This window comes from Sardina pilchardus, chromosome 24 (assembly GCF_963854185.1).
Source record: "Sardina pilchardus chromosome 24, fSarPil1.1, whole genome shotgun sequence".
Lineage (NCBI taxonomy): Eukaryota > Metazoa > Chordata > Actinopteri > Clupeiformes > Clupeidae > Sardina > Sardina pilchardus.
The window spans coordinates 24,526,951-24,549,447 of record NC_085017.1 but is presented as its reverse complement, the minus strand read 5'-3'; the positions used below and the strand labels follow the sequence as shown (position 1 = coordinate 24,549,447).

Genomic DNA, 22,497 nt, shown 5'->3' with positions numbered 1-22,497 from the left:
GAGAAAGAATATGGAAAGTCCACAAGCGTAAGCCACAAGAGTTAGTGAGTGAGTTGAGCCCATAGCAAGCAAGTTCTAGGCAGCTGTGAGATGGGTTATTCTGCCACGTTCACTCCTCCAGAGACGGCTTTGAATCAGAGATTAAAAACACCAAATAACGGAAACAAACAAACAAACAAACAAACAAACAAACCAAAATAATTAAAAAAAACAAGATACACTGGCCATGCTTGATGTGAACACACCTGCTTCAGGTGCTGCAAGGACTGCAGCTTCAACTAGGCCTACAGGAGAATAAATAAGAAAGAGTATTTGAACATGCTCTCAGTAGATGGACAGAGTGAAGATAAGATATGAAAGAGAAGTAGAAGATAGGCAGATGAGAAAGAGAGAGAAAAGAGTGTGTGTCATCAGCCTGCCATGGTGTTGCTCTGGGAGAAGAAGTTTCTTGTGAGAGGACCCTTATAAAACACCGTCCATACTTACTGTAATAACACGTTCACTGGTTCACCTTAAAACACCTTAAACTACAATAAGCGTGTTAAATACAGACATTTGTTGTATCAGTGATATCCAGATGGAAATGGCCACAAAACCTGAAAAAGTCATGTGATATCAAACCAAACCCATTCCACTAAACTGCATTTTGCACAAACGATGCATCATCCGGCATATTAAACACTGTGATGTCAAATAAATACAAATCGTTTTTTTCTCAAAGCTTCTTCAAACACTTGAAATGCTACTGTAGATTCCGAAGCATTCATGGTTGAACGTAGACAGTAGACGCCCCAAACCCCGAGACACTATGAGTCGAGGTGCCGTGATCACACAGCCTTCCTCACAAACACTCGTTTATTTGGAGGATGCCCTCCCAGTCCCTGTCTGTTGCCATGACGACAACTACCACTATTTTATTCTCCCTGCCAAAAGCAAAAGAACTGGGGGGGGGGGGGCATGGGGGGGGGGTGGGTTGTGGACGTCTGGGGGGGGAGGGGGGGGTTATTCTGGGATACGTACGCAGCTCGCGGGGGCCGGCGTCGTCCTTCATGGCGTCCTGCTGGCGCGAGAGCAGCTCGCGCTCCTGCTGCATGTGGCGGCGCTCCAGCTCCAGCTCCTGCAGCCGGCTGGCCGTCACCTGCAGCTCCTGCTCCAGCTGCTGACGCAGCTCCTCCTTCTGGCGCACCTGCGCCTCCATCGACGCCCGCTCGCCCGTGTAGCCGTCAATCAAGCCTGGGAGAGGAGGAGGAGGAGGAGGAGGAGGAGGAGAATGCTTGGTTACATGTTTGCAAAAAACACAACAGCCACCAGAGGATATATACATGAGACAATGGTGCATGTGCACAGACACAGACACAGACACAGACACAGACACAGACACAGACACAGACACAGACACAGACACAGACACAGACACAGACACAGACACAGACACAGACACAGACACAGACACAGACACACGAGGTTTGTGAATAGGTGCTTTGGATTCCATAATATGTGGTGGTCTGGGAAAAAAGGCATATCCAGGGCAGTCGTTGTAAATAAGTGTCTGGATCTGAATCTGGCAGAGTCGGTGCATGGACACAACGGGGAATAGGATTTGTGTCTCCCGCCCTGAAGCAAAGCGTCTAGAAAAAGAAAATGAATGGCGTATATGTACATTGATGACTGAGCGTCTGGTACTCACATCATTTGCTCTTCGGTTGAGATACTCCACACGAGAATAAGCCTTTAATTCCATCAGCTAGCCTGGTCAATTCATCTACGCTGTTGTTGTATAGACCAGCATCTCCAATGCGTCCGTAAACACACAGACTGGCCAGCCAGTGACTCGGACGCGATTAGCTAATGCCATCAAGAGATGAAAAGCTTTTCCTCCACCGGCATGTAATCTAATGCAACAAAACATCGATCTCCAGTCAAGAGTACAAATATTGAGACGTCCACACAGGACAAAACGAGATGCATTACGGAGGGGGACGCACAACAAAGACTTCCGAGCAAGCCGGCATTGGAGCGCATGTCAGTCCTAATTTGGCTGATGGGTGTGTGTGTGTGTGTGTGTGTATGTGCATGTGTGCATATGTCTGTGTGTGTGGGGGCATGTGTGTGTGTATGTGTGTGTGTGCATATGTCTGTGTGTGTGAGGGCATGTGCTGTATGTGTGTGTGTGTGTGTGTGCGTGTGTGCGTGTGTGTGTGCGCGCGCATTAATGGCGGAAGCTCCTTCACATGTGAATAAGCCATTACTGCACTAATTTATCACAGGTCAGCAGGCATCCTCCAACCCCCCCTTCTCCTCTCGTCCCCTCCCCTTCATTTCATTCATATTCGTGTGGCTGACCGCAAATATTAAGCCTTTATTTTAAAAACACACACATACACGCACACACACACACACACACACACCCCACACACACCTCTCATGTGTATGTACACATTCTGGGTGTCTAATTAAAAGACATGAACTCATCCAATATGACGTACTGCACAATCTGTCATTAACAAAAAAAGCACCAAGTGGCCTTTGTTTGAAAATCAGGACTGTGTCACTCCCAGCCCTCAGAGCTACTGCTACTGTACGTCATGCTTATTGTGCTAACGTGGGAGTGTTGTTGGACAGTCTGTTTGTGTTGTCTCCCAAGGCCCACACAGCAGGGGGGACATTCCTTCAACTTAAACATGGGTGACTAACATACTGCCAAACAAAAAAAAACAAAAACAAAATGCCCCCCTCCCAACAAAGAACAAACCAAACAACAGAGCACCTTAATCACGACACCATGGACACGAAACAACCTCCCGGGCACGGCCACGTTAATGGGCTCGCCCACAAAGGCAGCTGGGGGATACGCGACACTGTAAACACACAGCACTGCACTCACGAGGTCAGAGAGGAACCCGACTCCTGCGGTAATGGCCACCGCAGCATTCCCCCTGTTAATCTGCAAATGAAATGTTGCTGAATGTTTTTTTCCGCACACGTTACAATCAGATTAGCACTACTAAAAGAGCAGGTCACACCCACGCTCGGGTCATGTTTCCACCCCCCACTGATTTCAAATAAACAGGAGTGACTGTGCACTGGACAAGTGTTGCTATGTGTTTACCTGACTATTATGGTTTATAGCATCGGGGTACTGTGTCTGTAATAAGAGCTCTGTTGAAAGCACCCTTTCATCGCATTAAAATGTAACAATGACCCATAAATATTTATATTTGCAAAGTGAGCGATCTTTAAACCAGGTGCACCTGAGTCAAAAAGATAAGTCTAGACATGAAACGTTGACAGTGATACATTTTTGACTGCTGTTGAAAGGCTTCACCACAACTCCTGTCTGTTGGAGTCAAAGTTGCATTACATTACGCCACAGATCTACACACACACGCACACACACACACACATAAACAGAGTGACATGTGACTAAGGCCGACACGAGACTGCACACGCCCTGTGCAGATACAGCTTCGGTATGTCTTCTCGTGCGATAAGAACCTTTGATCTTATTGCACTCTCAAAAAACATCAATGGGCTCTTCTGTATTACTGCAAAAGTCAAAACCAAAAACCTTCTGCTAAAAACAAAGGTGAAACAGGACCTATCATATCAGCTTGAAGCCTCGATGACTGTCTGTCAAGTGTTTAGTTTAGTCTATTCACCTGTCAGTCAAAGCTAGTAATGACTTTTCCAGAGGTGCAAAGTGCAACAATGGCGGAAGAATGACTCCTTCAAATATCTTGCACAAGACATTTATTTTCTCATGTGAAACATTACAATTCTCTCACGTTGTTAGCAGTAGCTCACTGTCAAAAGCACTGTGGTTGCCTTTAAAAGCAGATAGATTTGGCAGCTTATATTTTAAACTGACATGATGGGAGTCTTGACAGGCTACATGGTCTATCAAGCATGAACACACACACAGACACAGACACACACACACACACACACAGACACACACACACACACATGCCCCAAGACACTGACCATGCCAAGAGGGAGGCCAGCATATTAGTTGCATAGAGACCATTCTGCAGGTGTGTATTCACCCTGTTCCAATACTGAGACAAACACCCAGGGATTTACAAATCACTCCAACAACCACACATGCGCACACACAAACAGACACACACAGCCTAGAAACAAATCCTCCTCTTATATCAAATGACAACAAAACACTATCAAAAGCTTCCACGAGTCTCCATTAGGTCGAGACCCTGGGATCTCCCTTTTCATTTCCCTAAATCTTTGAAATCCCCTTCATTTCCTGATATCGTGCCTAAATTCCTCCGTGCCGGCTGTGTGACAGTGGGGCCACTTCACTCTTGACTGGGTGTCTGAGGGAGGATGCTGAGCCGGTTCTTTGTGTTAATTGAAACCTGTTTTGTGTCCCACACCCTGGGCTATTAGCAACGAGATCCGGCTGACAAAGGAGCTGGAGCTCAGCGGCTCAGCGCCACCATTTCACCTCTGCTGAACGGCCTGACAGGGAAGAGCACCTGATGGAGCATGACAGCCAAGGCAAACAGAACACCTGTGTGTACAGAAGAGAGAGAGAGAGAGAGGAGGGGTGCGTGTGGGTGTGGGTGTGTGTGGGTGTGTGTGGGTGTGTGTGTGTGTGTGTGTGTGTGTGTGTGTGTGTGTGTGTGGAGCAGAAAGTGAGAGTGAAAGACAGAGTGAGGGGAAAGTCGAGGGGGAGGGATTTCCTCTCACTCCACTATTCCTACAGGCTACGATCACTTTTCTCTAAATCACCTTTATAATTCACCTGGGACATGGGACAAAGTCAAACAACTTACTGCAACAACAGCAAATATTTACCAAGGAGTGCCATCTCCACTTAAAAGTGACACACATAGCTATAAAACACTAAAAAGAAAGTGTGTGTGTGTGAGTGTGTGTGTGTGTTAGAGGGTGTGAGTGAGAGTGAGTGAGAGAGAGAGAGAGAGAGAGAGAGAGAGAGAGAGAGATAGAGAGACTACGCCATTCTGAACACAACCTGCCAACTCACCAGCTCCACTGACACTCCTCAACGCCTCACATACCAATTTACTCTTGAAAACACAACAGTCCCATGTCGTCGTCCTCCTTCTCTCTCTGTGAGTGTGAGTATCAGCCCAGTGCCCAGTGGCTATTAGAGTGGGCTTAGAGGGGACGCGCGCTTCTGCGTGTGTTTGACGCATCAGTCGCAGGCCCCCTCTCTCACGGGCCAGCTGTCTCTGACAGTTGAGGACATCACATGGCCTCGGCGAGAAAACAGCGCTGCTAACGGATAGCAACAGATAGCGATGCTGCTAAATGACTGGTAATGGAAGGGCAAAGCTATGAAATGATGCTACCTTTCCATCAACATTTATTCATTTAGCAGACACTTGTCCAAAGTGACTTACATACAGTATGTCAACTATATTATAAGGGATGAAACTGTCCTTGGAGCAACTTGAGGTTAAGTGCCTTTTTCATGGGCACAGCGGTGGAAGCCAGGAATTGAACCCACAACTTTACAGCTACTGCACGCTAGCCCAGATCCTTAACCACTAACACTACCACTACCACCGCCAACAATGCCAACACACCAGGGTTCAGGATGGCTGATGGACAGATCTCTGAACACTTTGAACTCAACCAAATGTATTTACATGCGCTCCAAGTGTGATGAGAACAAAGCTGCTTCTACAAGCTTATTTGAATGTTAAATTTACACTCAGAAAGACCTTCTTCTAGCCTTGTGCGCGTGCGTGTGTGTGTGTGTGTGTGTGTTTGTGTGTGTGAGAGAGAGAGAGAGAGAGAGAGTTTGTGACAGAGTGAGTGAGATGGGGGGTGGGCTCCTCTGGGGTATACATAATAAGTCTTTTGTCCCCTGTGGAGACTGACACACACACACACACACACACACACACACACACACACACACACCTTCTGCCCTGTGGAGTTCCAGGGCCAGCTGCTCGCGAGCGCGGCCCTCCTCACTGAGCTGCTCCTGCAGCTCCTCCTGCCGCTTCATCAGGTCCTGCACCTCCTCATTGTGGCGGAACGACTCCCGCATCAGCTCCGTCTGTGTCACGCGGGCATGCTCCAGCTGAGAGGGGGAGAGATGGAGAGAGAGAGAGAGAGAGAGAGAGAGAGAGATGGAGGGGAGAGGGAGAGGGAGAGGGAGATACATGGAGAGTGAGAGATGGAGGGAGGGAGAGGGAGAGAGGGAGAGAGAGAGAGATATGGAGAGAGAGAGATGGAGGGGAGAGGGAGAGAGGGAGAGGGAGAGAGAGAGAGAGGGAGAGGGAGATACATGGAGAGAGAGAGATGGAGGGAGGGAGAGGGAGAGAGGGAGAGAGAGAGAGATATGGAGAGAAGGTTAGGGAGAGAGGTGAGAGGGTGAGGGTGAAGGAGAGAGAGAGATATGGAGACAGGGTTAGGGAGAGGGAGAGAAGGAGGGAGAACAGGGAAGGACAGGTGTATGAATGAGGAGAAAGAGAGAGAGAGAGAAAGTGAGAGAAAAACAAATAAAAGAAGAAAAAACAGAGTTAAAACAGACACCAGGCACAACGGGCAGTTCATCGGACACCTGGCCTGCTGGCACATATGGGTGACCCATTCAACGGGGGTCTAACAGGAGTGACTTCCCAGCTGCCGCTCAGCCAGCAGCCCACGCACAGAGGTCAGAGGTCAGACACCTTCACCTGTTCCTCTGGGGGAATGGGGAACCCACGGGGACCATCTTAGAGTAGTAGTGGAAAATGGGTCAACCAGGGGAAAGACTTAAATAGGAAATAATAAACATAACGTGTTGTTCTCTCATATTTGCAAGCCAGCTGAGCAACACAAGGAGCCTGAGAGAGTCAGACTACAAATCACAGAGTGAAACCTGTCCAAAATGTCACTGAATTTAGTCAAAGAAGATATACGAGCTTGAAATGTCCATATTTCTGCACTGCAGTGACACTCCTGGATTCCAGCTGAGCTGACATTTAGAGACTGTAATCGGCGCTAATCAGCGCTGTAAAGCCATTCACGGCCCACACACGCCATCTTTTATTATGAGACCCGTAGATCTGCAATGCAAAGGTCATAGTTGACAAGGAAACGACAGCGTGACTGAGAATTCCCCTGAGCCAGTGAATGTGGGCCTGACACCTCACTGCAGGTAAATAGCACTCTCACAGTCTGACTGGTCAGGGGTCTGCGGGTTTCTGACACACACACACACACACACACACACACACACACACACACACACACACACACACACACACACACACACACGCACACACGCACGCACGCACGCACGCACGCACGCACGCACGCACGCACGCACGCACGCACGCACGCACGCACGCACGCACGCACGCACGCACGCACGCACGCACGCACGCACACACACACGCACACACACACGCACACACACACACCCCCGCCCACTCCTGGTCGGTCCTGGACTTACTGTGTAGGGAGGGGTGGGTAAAGAGATCTTGGAGACCACTTTGAGGAGGTGGCCGTTGACGCGGTGGTTGACGTGCGAGATCTGCGTCTGCACCACCACCGCGTTCTTCTCGTTCAGCTCGGAGGTCAGGGGGAACGGCCGGGGCAGCGGCACGCGCGACTCCACCTCGTACACGTCCTCGTCCTGGCTCTCCACCCAGCCATTCCCCAGCACGCTCGACTTCCAGTAGTTGCGAAAGGAATCCATGTCGGCTCAAACCGCTCTCCCAGATGCTCAACAAAACGGGGTTAAATCCTGCCACTGGCAAACGATAACATCCATGACCGTGGTGCGCTGTCTGGTAGATTGCTGGGGTAGCTTAGCGTGGCTCACGGGAGGTAACATAGCAGAGCTAAGCAACAGTCTCTACAGCCCCGCAGAGGGCTAAGCCTTTGGTAAACACAGCCAGACACATGGTCTGTGAGGTAGACCGAGGGCCAGTACACACACTGGGAGGATCCTGTTCAGTGACACAACCAAAACCTTTGAGCCACCATGCATGAATGAATGAATGAATTAATGAACACAAAACAAGTTCCTCCTGAATTTAGGGCAGAGGGAACCCTGCGTCTCCTCTCTGTGGAGTCGCAAACTTGTGAGAACAATCCAAACAGGGACACAGAAAGAAAAGGACGGCGCTTTCAAAGAAATCAGGCAGATTCTCTCTTCCACTTGTTCATCCCCTCTTCTCTCTCTCTCTCCCTCTCTCTCTCTCTCTCTCCCCCTCTCTATCTCACTGTGTCAAGTGCCTGAGTTCAGCACCCCCTCTGCCCCCGTGAGTCCTGCTGGAAACTCATTAACAATTCCATGCTTCCACGGCAACGCTCCGCTGGGAGAGCTCACGGCTTCGTTAATTACTCCGCACGGGCCCCCCGCCGCTACGGTGCAGAGGTGGGGTGGGGGTTAGAGACGCGAGCACACAGCCAGGACAACAATCTTCCTCTTCCTCCTCCTCTTCTTCTTCAGCCCTCTCTTCCACTTCACTTCTTCCACTTCAGGTTCCTCTGTGGGTCTGGGAGTCTTAGTGGGGTAGCAGTAGTCCCCACAGACACCAGCTGGGGTGGGGGTGGTGGTGGTGGAATAGTGTTGGGGATCAGGGCTCCCTCCTCCTGTCCTCCTCCTCCTCCTCCTCTGTTATACTCCACTCCTTCTCAAAAACCCTTGCTGTGCCTGTCACACAGAAATCCTTTTCTGCACTCTTCCACTTAGTGTGCCCCTGTCTGTTCTTCTCCCCACAGACACAAACACACACACACACACTCTCGCTCTCTCTCTCTCTCTCTCTCACTCACTCACACACACACACACACACATTCAAACAGTGGAGTGCTAACGCGCTGTGCAGTCCGTCCTGCTGTCGAGCCGAAATCTGAGTGTGAGCCCAGGCTGTGGGAGAGCCTGTCACTTCCTGGTTTGTGGGCATGTGCAGGAGGACACAGATCAGCCGGGGGAGGAGTCGACAGGCTGAAGCCCGCGGGAGAGTAGGCAGGTACAGCTCTGCTCCACACACACACACACACACACACACACACACACACACACACACACACACACTCACTCACACACTCACACACGCCCTTTTTCTTAGGAGCTTGTCTAACTGGAATTATGCCCCATATTGGTAAGGATTATTTAAGCGAGTTGTTGTGACCGGTCGAGCTACAGAAAGTTATTTCTGTCCGTTTCGCTCTCAAACACAAACTCGGATACACACCCTCACAAACACGTTCACTAAGTTTGCTTCATTAACTTGACAACTCACTCCCACTCAATCTGATTTATAGTAGAAAGTTATTGATCAACCAACTTTTCCCCCCCTCTCCTCCTCTGGAAACTCCACTTGAGATCATCTACGCTGAACGAGTGCCAAGCGTGCAAACATTCCTGAGGGCCTCATAACATCAATCCTCATTCACAGTTGGTCCTTAACTGCCAGACATGAGAATGAACACTATAAATAATTAACCCCCCAGCAAATCTTTAACAAATCAGCCATGCGGCAGGCACAACAAGTGAATTCACTCCGCCAGGCACTGATAACCTCTCAAGTAAAATGAAAGTTCTTATCAAGCGTTAATCGTCCAATAAGAAAAGCTAGGTCACTTGTCCTGCAGCCCATGCAAACATACTGTAGATCTCTTGCTGATGTAACATGAAAGACAAGTGACCTTAGCATAGGTGGGGGACAGGTTGTTACCTCAGGCTGTGCTCTTATGCGCTGAGTGTATGGAGGGATGTGTTGTGGGATACACAGGCCCACGCCTTCCCATATCAGGCATATTTTCCCAACCCACTTTTCTTTCCCTGAAACTTTCTAGAGAATGTGGTATCCAAATTCATGCAAAAAGGCAGCTGAGGGTGTGTGACTGACCACATGCTGAGTGTTCTGTTGTGCTTCTATCCATCAGAGTGATTGTGATCAATGAGGGTGTAATAAAAATGTCTGATTACATAACTGCAACTAAGTGTACAACACACACACACACACACACACACACACGCGTACACACACACACACACACACACACACACACACCCCCACACACACACACACACACAAGCGTGAAAGAGGGGGGAGGGTTAAGAGGACGCGTCCGAGGGCAGCTGTATCATCAATGGCCGAGCAGGACAAAGCTTTATGCAAATCCGGCTGTATCTATGGGTAACCAGAGGGAATGAGCCAGGCCATTGTGTGGCCATTCCGGAACAGAGACACCATTCCACTTGCTGGTCTCCACGGGGACGGGCACTGCCCAGTGGAGAGGGGGGGGGGGGGGCGCGCAGACCTGGGACCAGAGATTATGTGCACACTCACAGCATGCTGGACAGCAGAGTTCTTCTATTACTGATTTAATACTACTACAACATAAAAGTCCAACATGTGGATAGAGACAATGTTGGAAAGATACAATAATAATCAGTCTGCACTTCAAACCATGTGGCATCATTGCCAAACCCATCAAATGACGCCTGTTCAACCTCACCGATATCAATCATACTTGATATGCCTGTTTTATCTGAATGACCTGTTAGGTAGACTTTAACCAAGCAGTCATGCCACTTTCTAAGCCTGGTTGAGAACTCCATGGCCCCTTCCCGACTATCGGGCCAAATCCGGGCAAGCTAGTGCGGGCCAAAACCTGGAAAGCTAAAGTGGGCCAAAACCGGGCAAGCTAGTGCGGGCCAAGTCCAGGCAAGCCAGTACCTGCCAAGATCGCTTTACCCCTGACTTTAACTTTGAACTGCTGGACTCATACCAGATCACCATGCCAGATCTAGCTCCTCTCTCTCTGGGTGCCTCTCATTCAGCGTTTATACGTCCTCCCTCGCTCCTCGGGCCTTGATCCTCACTGATCTACATAGAGGATGATGGGCCGAAAACAATGGGATAGTCTATCCAGTGTTAGCTATAGATCAGTGGGAACGCCCCTCGAGGATCGAGGAGGCATGTTGAGAAGCACCTTCCGTGTCTCCTGGCGTGCCGTACCTGGTTGGTGGTCTCGGAGATGGCGAGCAGCAGCTTCTCCACGGCGGCCTGCAGGCGGGTGCTGATGGTGGTCAGGTACTCCTCGTTCTCCAGCGCCGCCCCGGTGGCCAGCGAGCCCTCCAGCAGCTGCTGCGACAGCTCCAGGCCCTCGTCCGCCTCGGTCTCGCCCGACCACACGCTGCCGTCGTCCGCCGCCGTCTCGCTGCCATGGCAACTCTCTGACGACCCATCTGCAATCAATCGATTTTGTTTGTTTTTAAATTCATTTAATTCATTTTGACAAGAGATAAAAGTAAGTTAAAAGCAAAATGGTCTAAGTGACACTTTTTTAATGTGTTTACACGAGAGATGAGATTTGTCCTCACTATGTGCAGCACTGCTATTAGCATCTAAGGTGAATTGTGGCTCTGTCCTCTGGAATCAATATTGTTCTACAGCTGCACACATTATTTATTCAAACTGAACGAGTCGTTCTCTTGCTGTCGTTCAATAATGCTCCCTCATTCTCCCCCTCTCTTTCTCTGCTGTGTCTGTTTGCTCTCTCTCTCTCTTTTCAACTTAACCACATGTCCCTCTGGTACAGAGAGAGGTCTGTGCGCAATAACAAAGTGACTCTGTTGGGTAGGACGGCACTAACATAAACCACAAAAATAAAGTGCATTGCGTTCACCACTGATGACATATCCACAACAAAATAATCACATTTTTATGCAGGGTATTTCCTCTTCCCAAACAACACACAAAACCCTTCTCATGGAGACATACTGCTTCGTTATGTAGCACAAACCTTAATCCCCCGACATGTAACGTGCGTGTGTGGGCAGAGTCAGGCAAACGCAGAGGTGAATTATGGGAATGTCATTCAGCTGGCTGTCTCTTGGCTAAGCTGGAGGGAATACGGTACGAGGCAGGATCTGCACACGCCACACCTTTTTTGACTCATGCCATGAGAACGCATATTTTATGCATACTTTAGCAGCTAACGAATGACGTCATTATTTTAATGACAAGGGACATTTGTTAAGCTGTTGACAGGTTTTGTTAAGTTATCATCACACATTACTTGTTACATGAGCTGCACTACATGATTGCACTGGCCTGATGATTATTTCAGAGTACTTTTGGACACAGAGACAACTAACCTCATTGATCCCCAATCAGTTCAAGTGTTCGTATAGCACAGTCATTCTTCTGAGTCTGAGATGACATTGAGAGAGCTGTTTGACATTTGATGCGGCCGGCAACTTTATGTTGCGTCTGATGACGCCCTCAGCCCTCAGACTTCCTTTAAGGGTGCTTCAAAGGACACAGCTTATGATGAGCAAACCCGTTGTGCAAGATTTATGAGCCGCTGTGCCAGTTAGCGCTCCTGCTGCTTCGTCAGCAGCATTCCAATTAAAACAATTACTGTCATACCTCATCATACCTCAACTCTGGAAATGAGTCCTAGGAGTCTCGGAGCGATCCGTATGGACTAGCCGTCTCCATGGATATCCCTCATCTATCTCATCAAGGTAACAATCTTTCAAAGCAAACGTGTTCAATTCTAGCATAAAAGTAGCCCTACAGTACATTCCTATAGTTTCAAGACACTGATCCAAAGCCTACTGTAACTCTTCCTCTGTGGCTTGTCTGTGATACTGACCTCCAGAGGGTCCGGTGTAGGGTTTGAAGGCCTCTGCTGGGCCCCTCTGCCAGGTGGGCCTGTGGGGCGGGTGCTGCCCCCTGCTGGTGGCCTCCAGGAGGCCCTCCACATGCCGTCCAATGGTCTCCTCAGCGGCCGCCGTGGTCTTGAGCACGTCGCTAAGGACCTGGCGCAGGCGCTCGTTGGCTTTTCGAAGCAGGTTCCTACAGTACGCGGGCACACACCAATAGCAAGACAAGTTTTTAGATACAGTGCCATACTATTAAGACAAACTCTGTTTTTAGATACATCCCACCTTGCAGGTGCAGGACAAATGGAGAGTAGCTTCAAAAAGGAATATGATGTCCGCAACACTGATATTTGCTCCCGTTTAATGTTAAAAACAAGCAACGTTTCGACCCTACTGGGTCTTCATCAGGCATTTTGCAAATATCAGTGTTGGGGACATTATATTCCTTTTTTGTATTTAGGGTAAAGGACATTATTATTCAAATGTCCAGTTCATGCTACACAGCCCACGAAGACCTGGACGCTTCTGGTCAAGAGGAAAAGTATAGGTACTCATCCACAACAATCCATCACAAAAAACTGCAAGATGCCATTGATGCTTAAGAGTCAAGTCAATACAGAGCAGCTGTGTAGCCACTATTCTGATGCCTTGTGGTTTCATTTGAATCTCACCTAAATAAAAGTGAAGTGCTTTGCATGATCACTTGTGTTTTTTAAAAACAATGGCACGCGATATTACAACAACGCACAATCTGCTAGGGCATGTAAACGTATAAACACAACTGTATAAAGTTAATGTTAGTATTACACATATCAATATACACATTTGTTAACAAACATTATATTGCCCCTTTCTGAGAAGACCAGTCATCATCCCACTGGCTGCCAAGGACACAGCGAAAACACACAAGGGCTGTGTGAGCAGCCGCGCTCTCAGTGGTGCATTAATGACACAGGAGGAACAATGGGCGAGTCACATAAACCTCAGTAAGCAAATACAATGACACGAAATGTCCTCTCTAATAATAGCGCAATTCCTCAAGCCTACCATCCACTTCAGTAGCACAAAAGAAGCATCACCTGAAATAACAGGAGCATTTCTTTGAAATGAAAACTTCAAAAGAAAAGTTTTCAAGTTAAAACTATATTAGTAGATCTATTTTTCTTGACGTCATTTCTGATATTTGAATGTACCTCTCTGTGGCGATGACATCAGAGGACGTGTCTTGAGGGTCTGGCGAAAGAGCTCCTCTCGAGGCCCCTCTTCTCGTTTCCTCCTTCCTCTTCCTCGACCGCTCATCTTCCTCCCCCTCGGTGCCCTGATGTAGTTGGCGGACAGGCAAAAGGGAAACAACAGACAGAAACCCAGTCATTGATGCCCTCGTACTCAGAACCGCCACACACACACACACACACACTCACTGCCTTAGGTCACGGTGACCATGGTTCACTAGTAAAATCACATTCAAATGCAGTAGGGACACTGCAACAAACACACACGTAAACAAACACACACACTTCCTCTCCTCTCCTCTCATTCACACTCCTAAAAGTCACAAAGGGCAGAAACATTACTATCAGCTGGGCTGCTATGGCAACAAGCGCACCTGTGTTGGCAGGATGCGCCATGAACAAGCGCCATCTCTTGGCCAACAGCAGAAGTGCAGGCTAAAACACAGCCAGAGAGGATGGCAGCGTCCCCCCCCTCTAGGGACTGTTTTTAAATATGCATGCCAATCACACTCTAGCTGACAGGAGCAAAGCTCAAGTGGGACACAGTGAAACTGAACCACAATAAAAACAACAACACACAACAGCAACACCACCCTGAGCGTACTGAGAGGTGTGTCAAGAGAGCAGAGGAGTAGGAGGAGAAGAGACACAGGGAGCGCAGTGAGAAGGCAGGCAGGACCTCGTGCGTGGGAGTCCACCACACACAGCCACTCTTACCTGCTCGGTCTGTGTGGAGGTGCTCTGGAGTTTGTGTGGGTCCTGCTTCTGCGGCGTTTGCCTCTCTCTTCTCGCGGTCTGTCCATCATCTGCGTCCCTCATCTCCGCCTCCCTCTGATCACATCAAAGCAAATGATCAGCGTTTGTTATTGCTCTCTTCACGTATTTAGGTGGTACTATACTGTTATGGTAAACACTACAACAATCCAACTCCGTCCTGCAGTTATTCTACTGTAGCTCTAGTGATATAACATAATGGCTAAACCTACAGTACATGCTTGTTGTAGAGTCCTTACACCATTACACTGCAGTAGACGACTGCTCTGCTACTATTTCTATGGCGCTTGGGAGCCGTTTCAGGCTGGAGTCAGACTCAGCTGTGCCATCCCAGCTGTATGCTCCTTTAGCTGGCAGCTCAGCTGTGCTTTAGCTGTTCTCGCATAGCCGTCCCTGTAGCTACCGGTGTCATCACCCCGATCCTGTGGGCTTTCCTACTCTAGCCGTAACCTGCCAACTGAAAAGCTAACATGCTAATCCAGATGAATCTTTGCAGTCCCTGCCTGCTTTGCTTGCTGTAGACTAAACTGTGCCACTGCCAGCTATGTTTACGCGCATCCCTCAGCTGTGTGTTGCGCCGTGCCCAGTGAGAGCGCTAGCGGGGTCGATCTGAGGTGAGGTGCGGCGCGGTGCGGTGAGATGCGGCGGTGTGCCCGGCGGGTACCTGCTCTAGCTGGGCGCGTAGCGCGCGGAGCTGGGCGCTGAGCTGGAGCTGCTGGTCCCTCTGCTCCTCCAGCTGGCGCGTGTGGGCGGCGCGGAGCTCCTCCAGCGCCCTGCCGTGCTCCTGCTCCTGCTGACCCAGCGCCCGCTGCAGCTCCTCCAGCAGAGGCTCCGACCCGCCGCTCGGCTCAGCCTAAACACACGCACACACGCACGCACACACACGCACATGCACGCAGGCACGTACGCGCACACACACACACACACACACACGCACAAGAAGAGAAGACATTAAAAGTCATTGCTAATTTTTTTTACATAATTAGCTTTCAGAGCAATCTCAGCTATTAAATTCCCCGTGAACCAACTACACCAAAACATCTTATCAGCAGAAGACCTATGAAGTCACTAAACACATTAAACTAAATGACTGGGAGGCTGCACTAAGAGTTTAGTATCTCCTTCCTTGTGTGAACGCCAATGGAGTTCACACAGCACCTCGGATATTGCTCATGTGTACAATCCATTAGCATCGGCAGCGTCAACAACAGACACCAACAAGCTGTAAATCAATACGTACTTTACCAGTGCAGCCACTAATCTATACCTCAGAGGCAGAATATCATGAACAGTCTTCCATTGTGTATCCTCTTATGAGTGCAAATCAGAAGTAAGGACAGTCATCTCCTGTGTATTAGCTGCATTGTGTATTAGCCATATTGTGTATAAGCTGCAGGACAGTGTTTTGTACAAGTTAAAAGAAACAAAACCATATTAATAACGTATAAATTGCCTCTGTGTAAAATCAATGTATAAGCTGCGGCAAATAGTTGGGAAATTACGGTAAGTATGAGTCTACTCTCCTGGTTAATACTCCTCTGAGCATTACCTGAAAATGGATTATGTTCTATTGAATAATTGTTTGTAGATATAAGCCTTGGAGGCTGCACAGATGCATAGTCTGTGATCTGTGAGCTCCTTCAGGCTGTAGTCCTTTTACACCCAAAAAAATATAGTCTTGAATATGATCTTCAGGCAAGCCGTGCTCATGAAAAAGACTAGCTTGTCTAGATCATCCGCTGAACATGAAATAGGCATGTGAAACGACTACCTTTGAAAAAGACTGAGACTCGCATCCCCTGCATGCGAGTGATGTTTTAATTTGAGTCAGGGGCCTCAAGTGAAATGGAATTAATAAAGGCCTCGCTGTGGATGAGGCCTCCACTTTGAGCCTAATTTAGCAGCGCACCGCCGCATCGTCGTGTGGGAATATGAAATCCTCCTGTCGTATCGCATCGCCACGGAGACGGCCCGGCAGCCCAGCTGGGCACTCATGCACTAAATGTCCTGTGAAAGGACCGGCCGGCCACGCACCACACACTATAGTACAGGCTACACCAGTCACTCCATCTCATTCTCCCCCCTCACTCTCTTGACCACTCTCCCTTTCTTGCCCTCTCTCTCTCTCTCTCTCTCTCTCTCTCTCTTGCACTTTTTGTCTCTCAGCATGGGTGCTTACTGACTGCACTTCCTCAAGACACACACTCTACTGTATCTCTCTCTCTCTCACACATACATACACACACACACACACACACACACATAGAGTGAGAGCCAGGAATAGAGTGAGCATGCACACCCCTACATGCAATTAAGTCCACTGTAGGTTCGGCAGCGTTATCTAAAAGAATAATTCACACTCGAGTTCACTTCTGCTGTCCTAAACTCCTGCAGTCGCCTCCCCTCCATCACGGCTGTCAGCCGTGGCCTTTAGAGGCTCCTCGGGGAGGTTTTTCTTCCCCTCAGAGGGGCTGCTGCTCCTGCTGAGCGGCACTCTTTTAGAGAGAGAGAGAGAGTCTCCGAGCGCTTGGCACCACGCAGACCACATGAGGCGCGGCAGACAGGCCGAGCGGAGCAGAACAGAGCTCACCTTTGTGTGGGGCTCGGCGTGGGCTCGCGCCGTCGGGCCCCATGCCACCGCCTCGTCCGCCGCCGTCGTCGTCGTCCGCCTCTGGGCCGAGTCCGGCCCGCGCGCGGCGCTGTCGGCGTCCTCGGCCCGCTCCTCGGCCGCCCTCAGCTGCTGCCGGAGCTCCCGCAGCTCCGACTCCAGGCGCCGCACCTCCTCCTGGTGCCTCCTCCGCGTCTCCTGGAGCTGCGCCTCGGCGGGGAGCCCCAGGCCGTCCACCACCTCCTCCCCGTCCTCGTCCAGCTCCTCCTCTAGCGGCTGGGTCTGCATGGCGGAGGAGGTCTCCCGCGACTGCTTGGCCAGACGAGCCAGCTCTGTTTGTTGGGCAAACTCCACTGACATCTGCACTATGACCTGAGAAAGGGTGAAAGAGGGAGAGAGAAAGAGGAAAGAGAGAGGGGGTGAGAGAGGGCAACAGAAAGAGGAGAGAGAGAAAGGGAGAGAGGGCAAGAGAAAGAGGGGAGAGAAAGGGTGAGAGAGGGCAAGAGAAAGAGGAGAGAGAGAGAGAGAGGGTGAGAGAAGGCAAAAGAAAGAGGATAGAGAGAGGGAGAGAGGGAGGGAGGGGGTGAGAAAGAAGGACAGACTAATTACCAACCGGGTCATGCCACAATAATGAATAACAAAACAAGACTGACATCTGGCTTCCAGTCTGAAAATGCCAGGAGGTACACAACACATCAGAAGACCATTATAGTCAAAGGCACAAAGCCACTCTCTCTGACCAAAAATAGACTCACTCCATAAAAGGTTGCAACAACAAAACTTGATGCTCTCATACATACAAAATGCCCTGGTCTTAACACCTGAAACTGAACTCATAATTATGATAGCATCACTACAATGCTACTATTACTACTACTACTACTACTATTAAACACTATTATTTGGCATATTTAACTGATAAAACTAGCAAAACTTCTGTGCTCTTTGTAAGTCGTTTTTAATACATAAAAAAGGAAGCTCTGACTCTGAAATGAACAAACCCAATATTCTCCCCTCTCCTCATTCCCCTATCCTTTTTCTGTTCGAGATTTTCTCCTTTCCTCTTTTCCTCTCCTCATTCTCCTATCTTTTCTATTCTAGATTCCCCCCCCTCTCTCTCTCTCTCTCTCTCTCTTTCTCTCTCTCATCAGTTACTTCTTCCTTTCTTATTCGGTCTTTTCATCTCCCCCCCTTTCTCTGGCCCTGTTCTCCCGCTCTGTACCTTGGCGATCTCCTCCTCCACTCTCTGCACGGAGTGGGTCAGCTGCTCTCTCCGTCGCTTGCTGGACCGCTGCTCTCCGTTGACCGTTACACGCCCCTCCTCCTCCTCTTCTTCCTCCTCCTCCTCCTCCTCCTCCTCTTCCTCCTCCTCGTCCTCCCCTCGCCTCTCCCTTCGTAGGCGCTCCAGCTCGGCGCGGTGCTGCTCCTTGAGGGCGGTCACCTCCTGGAGGTACTTGTGGTAGAGAGCCTGCCGGAGCGACTGCAGCTGCCGCGACAGTCCCGCCGCCGAGGACCCCGACGCCGCCGACCTCACCGACGGACCCTGGAGCTCTGCCTCCTCCGCGTCCTCCTCCCACTACGCCGGCGAGCGAGAAGAGAGAAGCGGGGCGGAGAGAGAGAGAGAGAGAGAGGGGGAGCGGGAGAGAGAGAGAGAGAAAAGAGGGAAGAGAAAGAGAAAACAACAGGAGATGAGGATGCGGCATGAAAAAAAATGCGGTTCGTGGAGACAGTGTGAAGTCCCATTTAGCGCTCGGCAGAAAGAGCTCCATTTAGTCGGGAAAACAGAAAAAGGCTTCAGTGATCTGTGGGCGCCGCCGACTTGGCTGACTCCTCTGCTCTCCATGCCTTCCATAGAACAGCAGGCTGTGTGTGTGTGTGTGTGTGTGTGTGTGTGTGCGTGTGCATGTGTGTGAGTGTGCGTGTGTGCCTTCAGTACCTCGAAGGCTGATAGATAAGTGAACCGCTGCTAACACAAGACTTTTATAAAGCATAAAAGGCAGTCACATATCGTGGTGGTACTGCTGTTTTGGTTTTCTAGAACATTCTAACTCTTGATATGTTTTTTTCTCTAAACGTTCAGCATATAAATGAAATCTTTTGCCAGCCTGAGAGCTTCACGCTGGTTTTGTTTCATGAATCGTCCGCCTCTTTCAAAAGGTCTCTTTGCTCGTCCCGACATCTCGCGCTCCAACCGGCTCATATTTGTCAAGTGACCTGTTTTCCACAGACGCTGTTTACCTCTCCGTCTCTCTGCCCCACTCTGGCTGTGACTTCATCTCATCTCTGCTGATGTTGCCATCAAGCACTTCTCTCTTCCTCACAAATTTTATTCCTCTCCTCTCCCCTCCTCTCCTCTCCCCTCCACTCCTCTTCTGTCCAAAAGTGTCCCCTCTCTCGTCTCTCGCTGATCGCTTTGGTTCGCTCGTCTCTTCTCACTCGCCGCCAAACGCTCTTGTGCCTCGCTGCCAAGCGAGCGAGCGAACGAGTGAGTGAACACGCGGCGAGAGACAGAGAGCGAGAGCGAGTGAGTGATGGGTGGAGGAGGAGGAGGAGGGGTGAGAGTGGAGGAGGGGGAAAAAAATAATGAAATAAGAAGAAAAAAAATGGGCTTGTTCACTTGAGCGTAGAAAACGGGCCTTTCATGGTGCCTGAAGAGCGTGTCTCTTGCTATTCTATTCTGCTCTGCTGCTGATGCCCGTGCTACGGCTAATAATAATACAACTACTACTACTGCTGTCACTGCTGCTGCTGCTGCTGCTGCTGCTGTTACATCCAGGCTTACATAACAGCCCCCTCAGCTTCCTCTGTCAGTAGAGCAAAGAGTTCAGTCTGGGCTTGGACTGATGTGCACTGTGCTGTGCTGTGCTGTGCTGTGCTGTGCATGCCGTGGCGTACCGGCCCAAAGATCTGGGCCACTTTTTGGCCATGGGCACGGTTCAGCTGCTTGTGCTGACGACACAGTGAGTCACTGGATTTAAATGAGTGTTTTTGCCTCTCTCTGCCTCTCTCTCCCCCGCCATTCACTCTCTTTCTCTCTATTTATCTGTCACTTAAGAGCCGGGGACACATGGGGACGGAGGGACAGGGGAGGGGAGAGAGAGAGAGAGAGACAGACAGAGAGAGAGAGAGAGAGGCACTGGGCTGCACTTCAGCACCAATAACACAGTAGGTGCAGCTGAAATCAGCCAGGCAGATTGCTTTCAGCCACTTTGACATGCCTAGCATTGTAATTGTAGCAGAGGGACGCGCTTTTTTGGATGATGAATATCCACCGCTTTATTTTATCTTGGAAAAACCAATTCCAGTGCATTATAGCTTTCCCTAACGAGCAAACAAATATCTCATTCCCTTTAATTAAACAACACATTTCAGCGTAATACTTTTATGGCAGTGAATGTGGTTGAACTACAAAAAAAAATAAAGTTCTACTAATAAATTCTGCAAGTGTTATGCAATATTTATGAATTGTGTAGCTTTATACATATATATTGTTTGATTAATGAATACCCTGCCAACAGCTAATTCAGCTGAACTCGCATCAACTTAATTGATCAGGGAATATATGCCATATTCTGCTTTTGGTCTTGTGCATTGTAATGTTTGAGAATCACTGACCTTAAACCCTTCGACTTCCTCTTCTTTCTGCATGGGATGCTCCATCGTGCTTGGTATGCTGAAAGACAAGACAGTTATTGACAACTTGATCATCCCTCACTCAATGGTCAATAGCCCAGTTCCTTTACCATCAGCGTGAAAATGCGAGAAATCAATCGCACTGAGTTCAGACTCACAACTGTTCATATACATCATGCAAGGATAGTGTATCAGCTAGAAGATGCACAAAATGTTCTGTTTGGGAAACAATCCTTAGTCTCACCAGTATCAGTCACTGCACAATATCATATTCTACAACACATACATACTTAAATATCATATCATACAACACGTGCATACTTTGTATTTGTATTTACACATGCACACTTTGTTTTGTATCCAACAATATATTTAAATATCGCAATATCCTACTTAAGCAGAAAATCGAAATGTAATCGTGCCATGTGGGGCTTGGAATGGTGGGTGCAACTCAATACCAAGTCGTTTCCTAATGAAGTATGTTCACACGTGCCTCATCATTATGATGTACTAATTGCCATCTAAGGCCTGCTATTACTAATCACTGTTTCGCTCTAATTGCTGTTTTTGTTTGCCATGTGCCATCAAATTTGAAATGAGCTCTTATCAAATTAAAGCATTAGTATTTTTAGAAATGAAATCAACAAAAAAATATTCTTAGTCATAAAGGAATAACTTAATTAATTTAGAACCTATTAGCGTTGACAGGGCACACATTACTTACCAGTCGAATGACTGTGTGCATGCAAATAGCATTACTTAACAAGGTACTACAGACAGACAGGTATGCAAAAAGGCTCATCTAGATATTGAAGAGTTTTTTCTAATACAAATTGAAGTTACACGCACAGAGAAGTCACACAGCCACAGTGTTGAATATCACAATAAACCCTGTTTTGCCTGAAGCTGTGATACCTTTATCATCATAGCAGTAATTATACTATGACTATTCACCTGCAGCTGCTACCGCTACTACTATTACTACTACTACTACTACTATTACTACTACTACTACTACTACAACCACCACCACCTCCAACAACAACGACAAGTCTCATTTTTAACATAGAAATGAAGAAATGAAAAGACTAACCTAGACACCTAATACATTTCTCAGAATACATTCCTAATACATTTCTTCATCATTCCAAACAAAAAACGTAGCCTGGCCAGACAACCTCATTCACCAATAGATGGCACTACATCCACAGTCCATCCAGTACAATAACCCAAAATGTCTGGAATTCTCTGCGGCTCTTGCGAATAATCTACATCTTGAGCTCCTGACATAATCGCTAATCCAAAGCGTGACATTTACAGCTCCGTCCCTGCCCCCTCACAAAGGTGAATCTCCCCTGATAAGACAGAGACAAGATAAGATCCTGAGTTTAAGCTTAGAGCATTGATTGCTGATGACATTAGAAGAAAGCCATTTCTTCTTTCCACTTTTAGACCTGAGAATGAACAAATGAATCCGAAGCAATAACAAATAAATAAGCCCTTATGAGGAAGGCAATTATATGTTCGAGACTTAAGTGCTTATGGTGTCTCATAGGCTGTGCTGTTGCAGCAGGATGTGCTGTGTCATTAACCCACTGACATACAGAGTGCGAGAGCTTTAATCGGGTTTAAAT

General features: G+C 48.6%; 1 protein-coding gene across 1 annotated transcript in view; it reads right to left on the bottom strand.

Moving 5' to 3' along the window:
* Window positions 1–22,497, bottom strand: part of akap9 (A kinase (PRKA) anchor protein 9) — an 87,633-nt gene that overhangs the window by 28,924 nt on the left and 36,212 nt on the right. Inside the window, 11 exon segments of the mRNA XM_062529095.1 lie at window positions 246–284; window positions 1,021–1,233; window positions 5,914–6,076; window positions 10,962–11,191; window positions 12,607–12,809; window positions 13,810–13,934; window positions 14,566–14,679; window positions 15,287–15,475; window positions 17,213–17,602; window positions 18,453–18,806; window positions 20,846–20,903. Coding sequence (XP_062385079.1) covers window positions 246–284; window positions 1,021–1,233; window positions 5,914–6,076; window positions 10,962–11,191; window positions 12,607–12,809; window positions 13,810–13,934; window positions 14,566–14,679; window positions 15,287–15,475; window positions 17,213–17,602; window positions 18,453–18,806; window positions 20,846–20,903 — 2,078 coding nt within the window.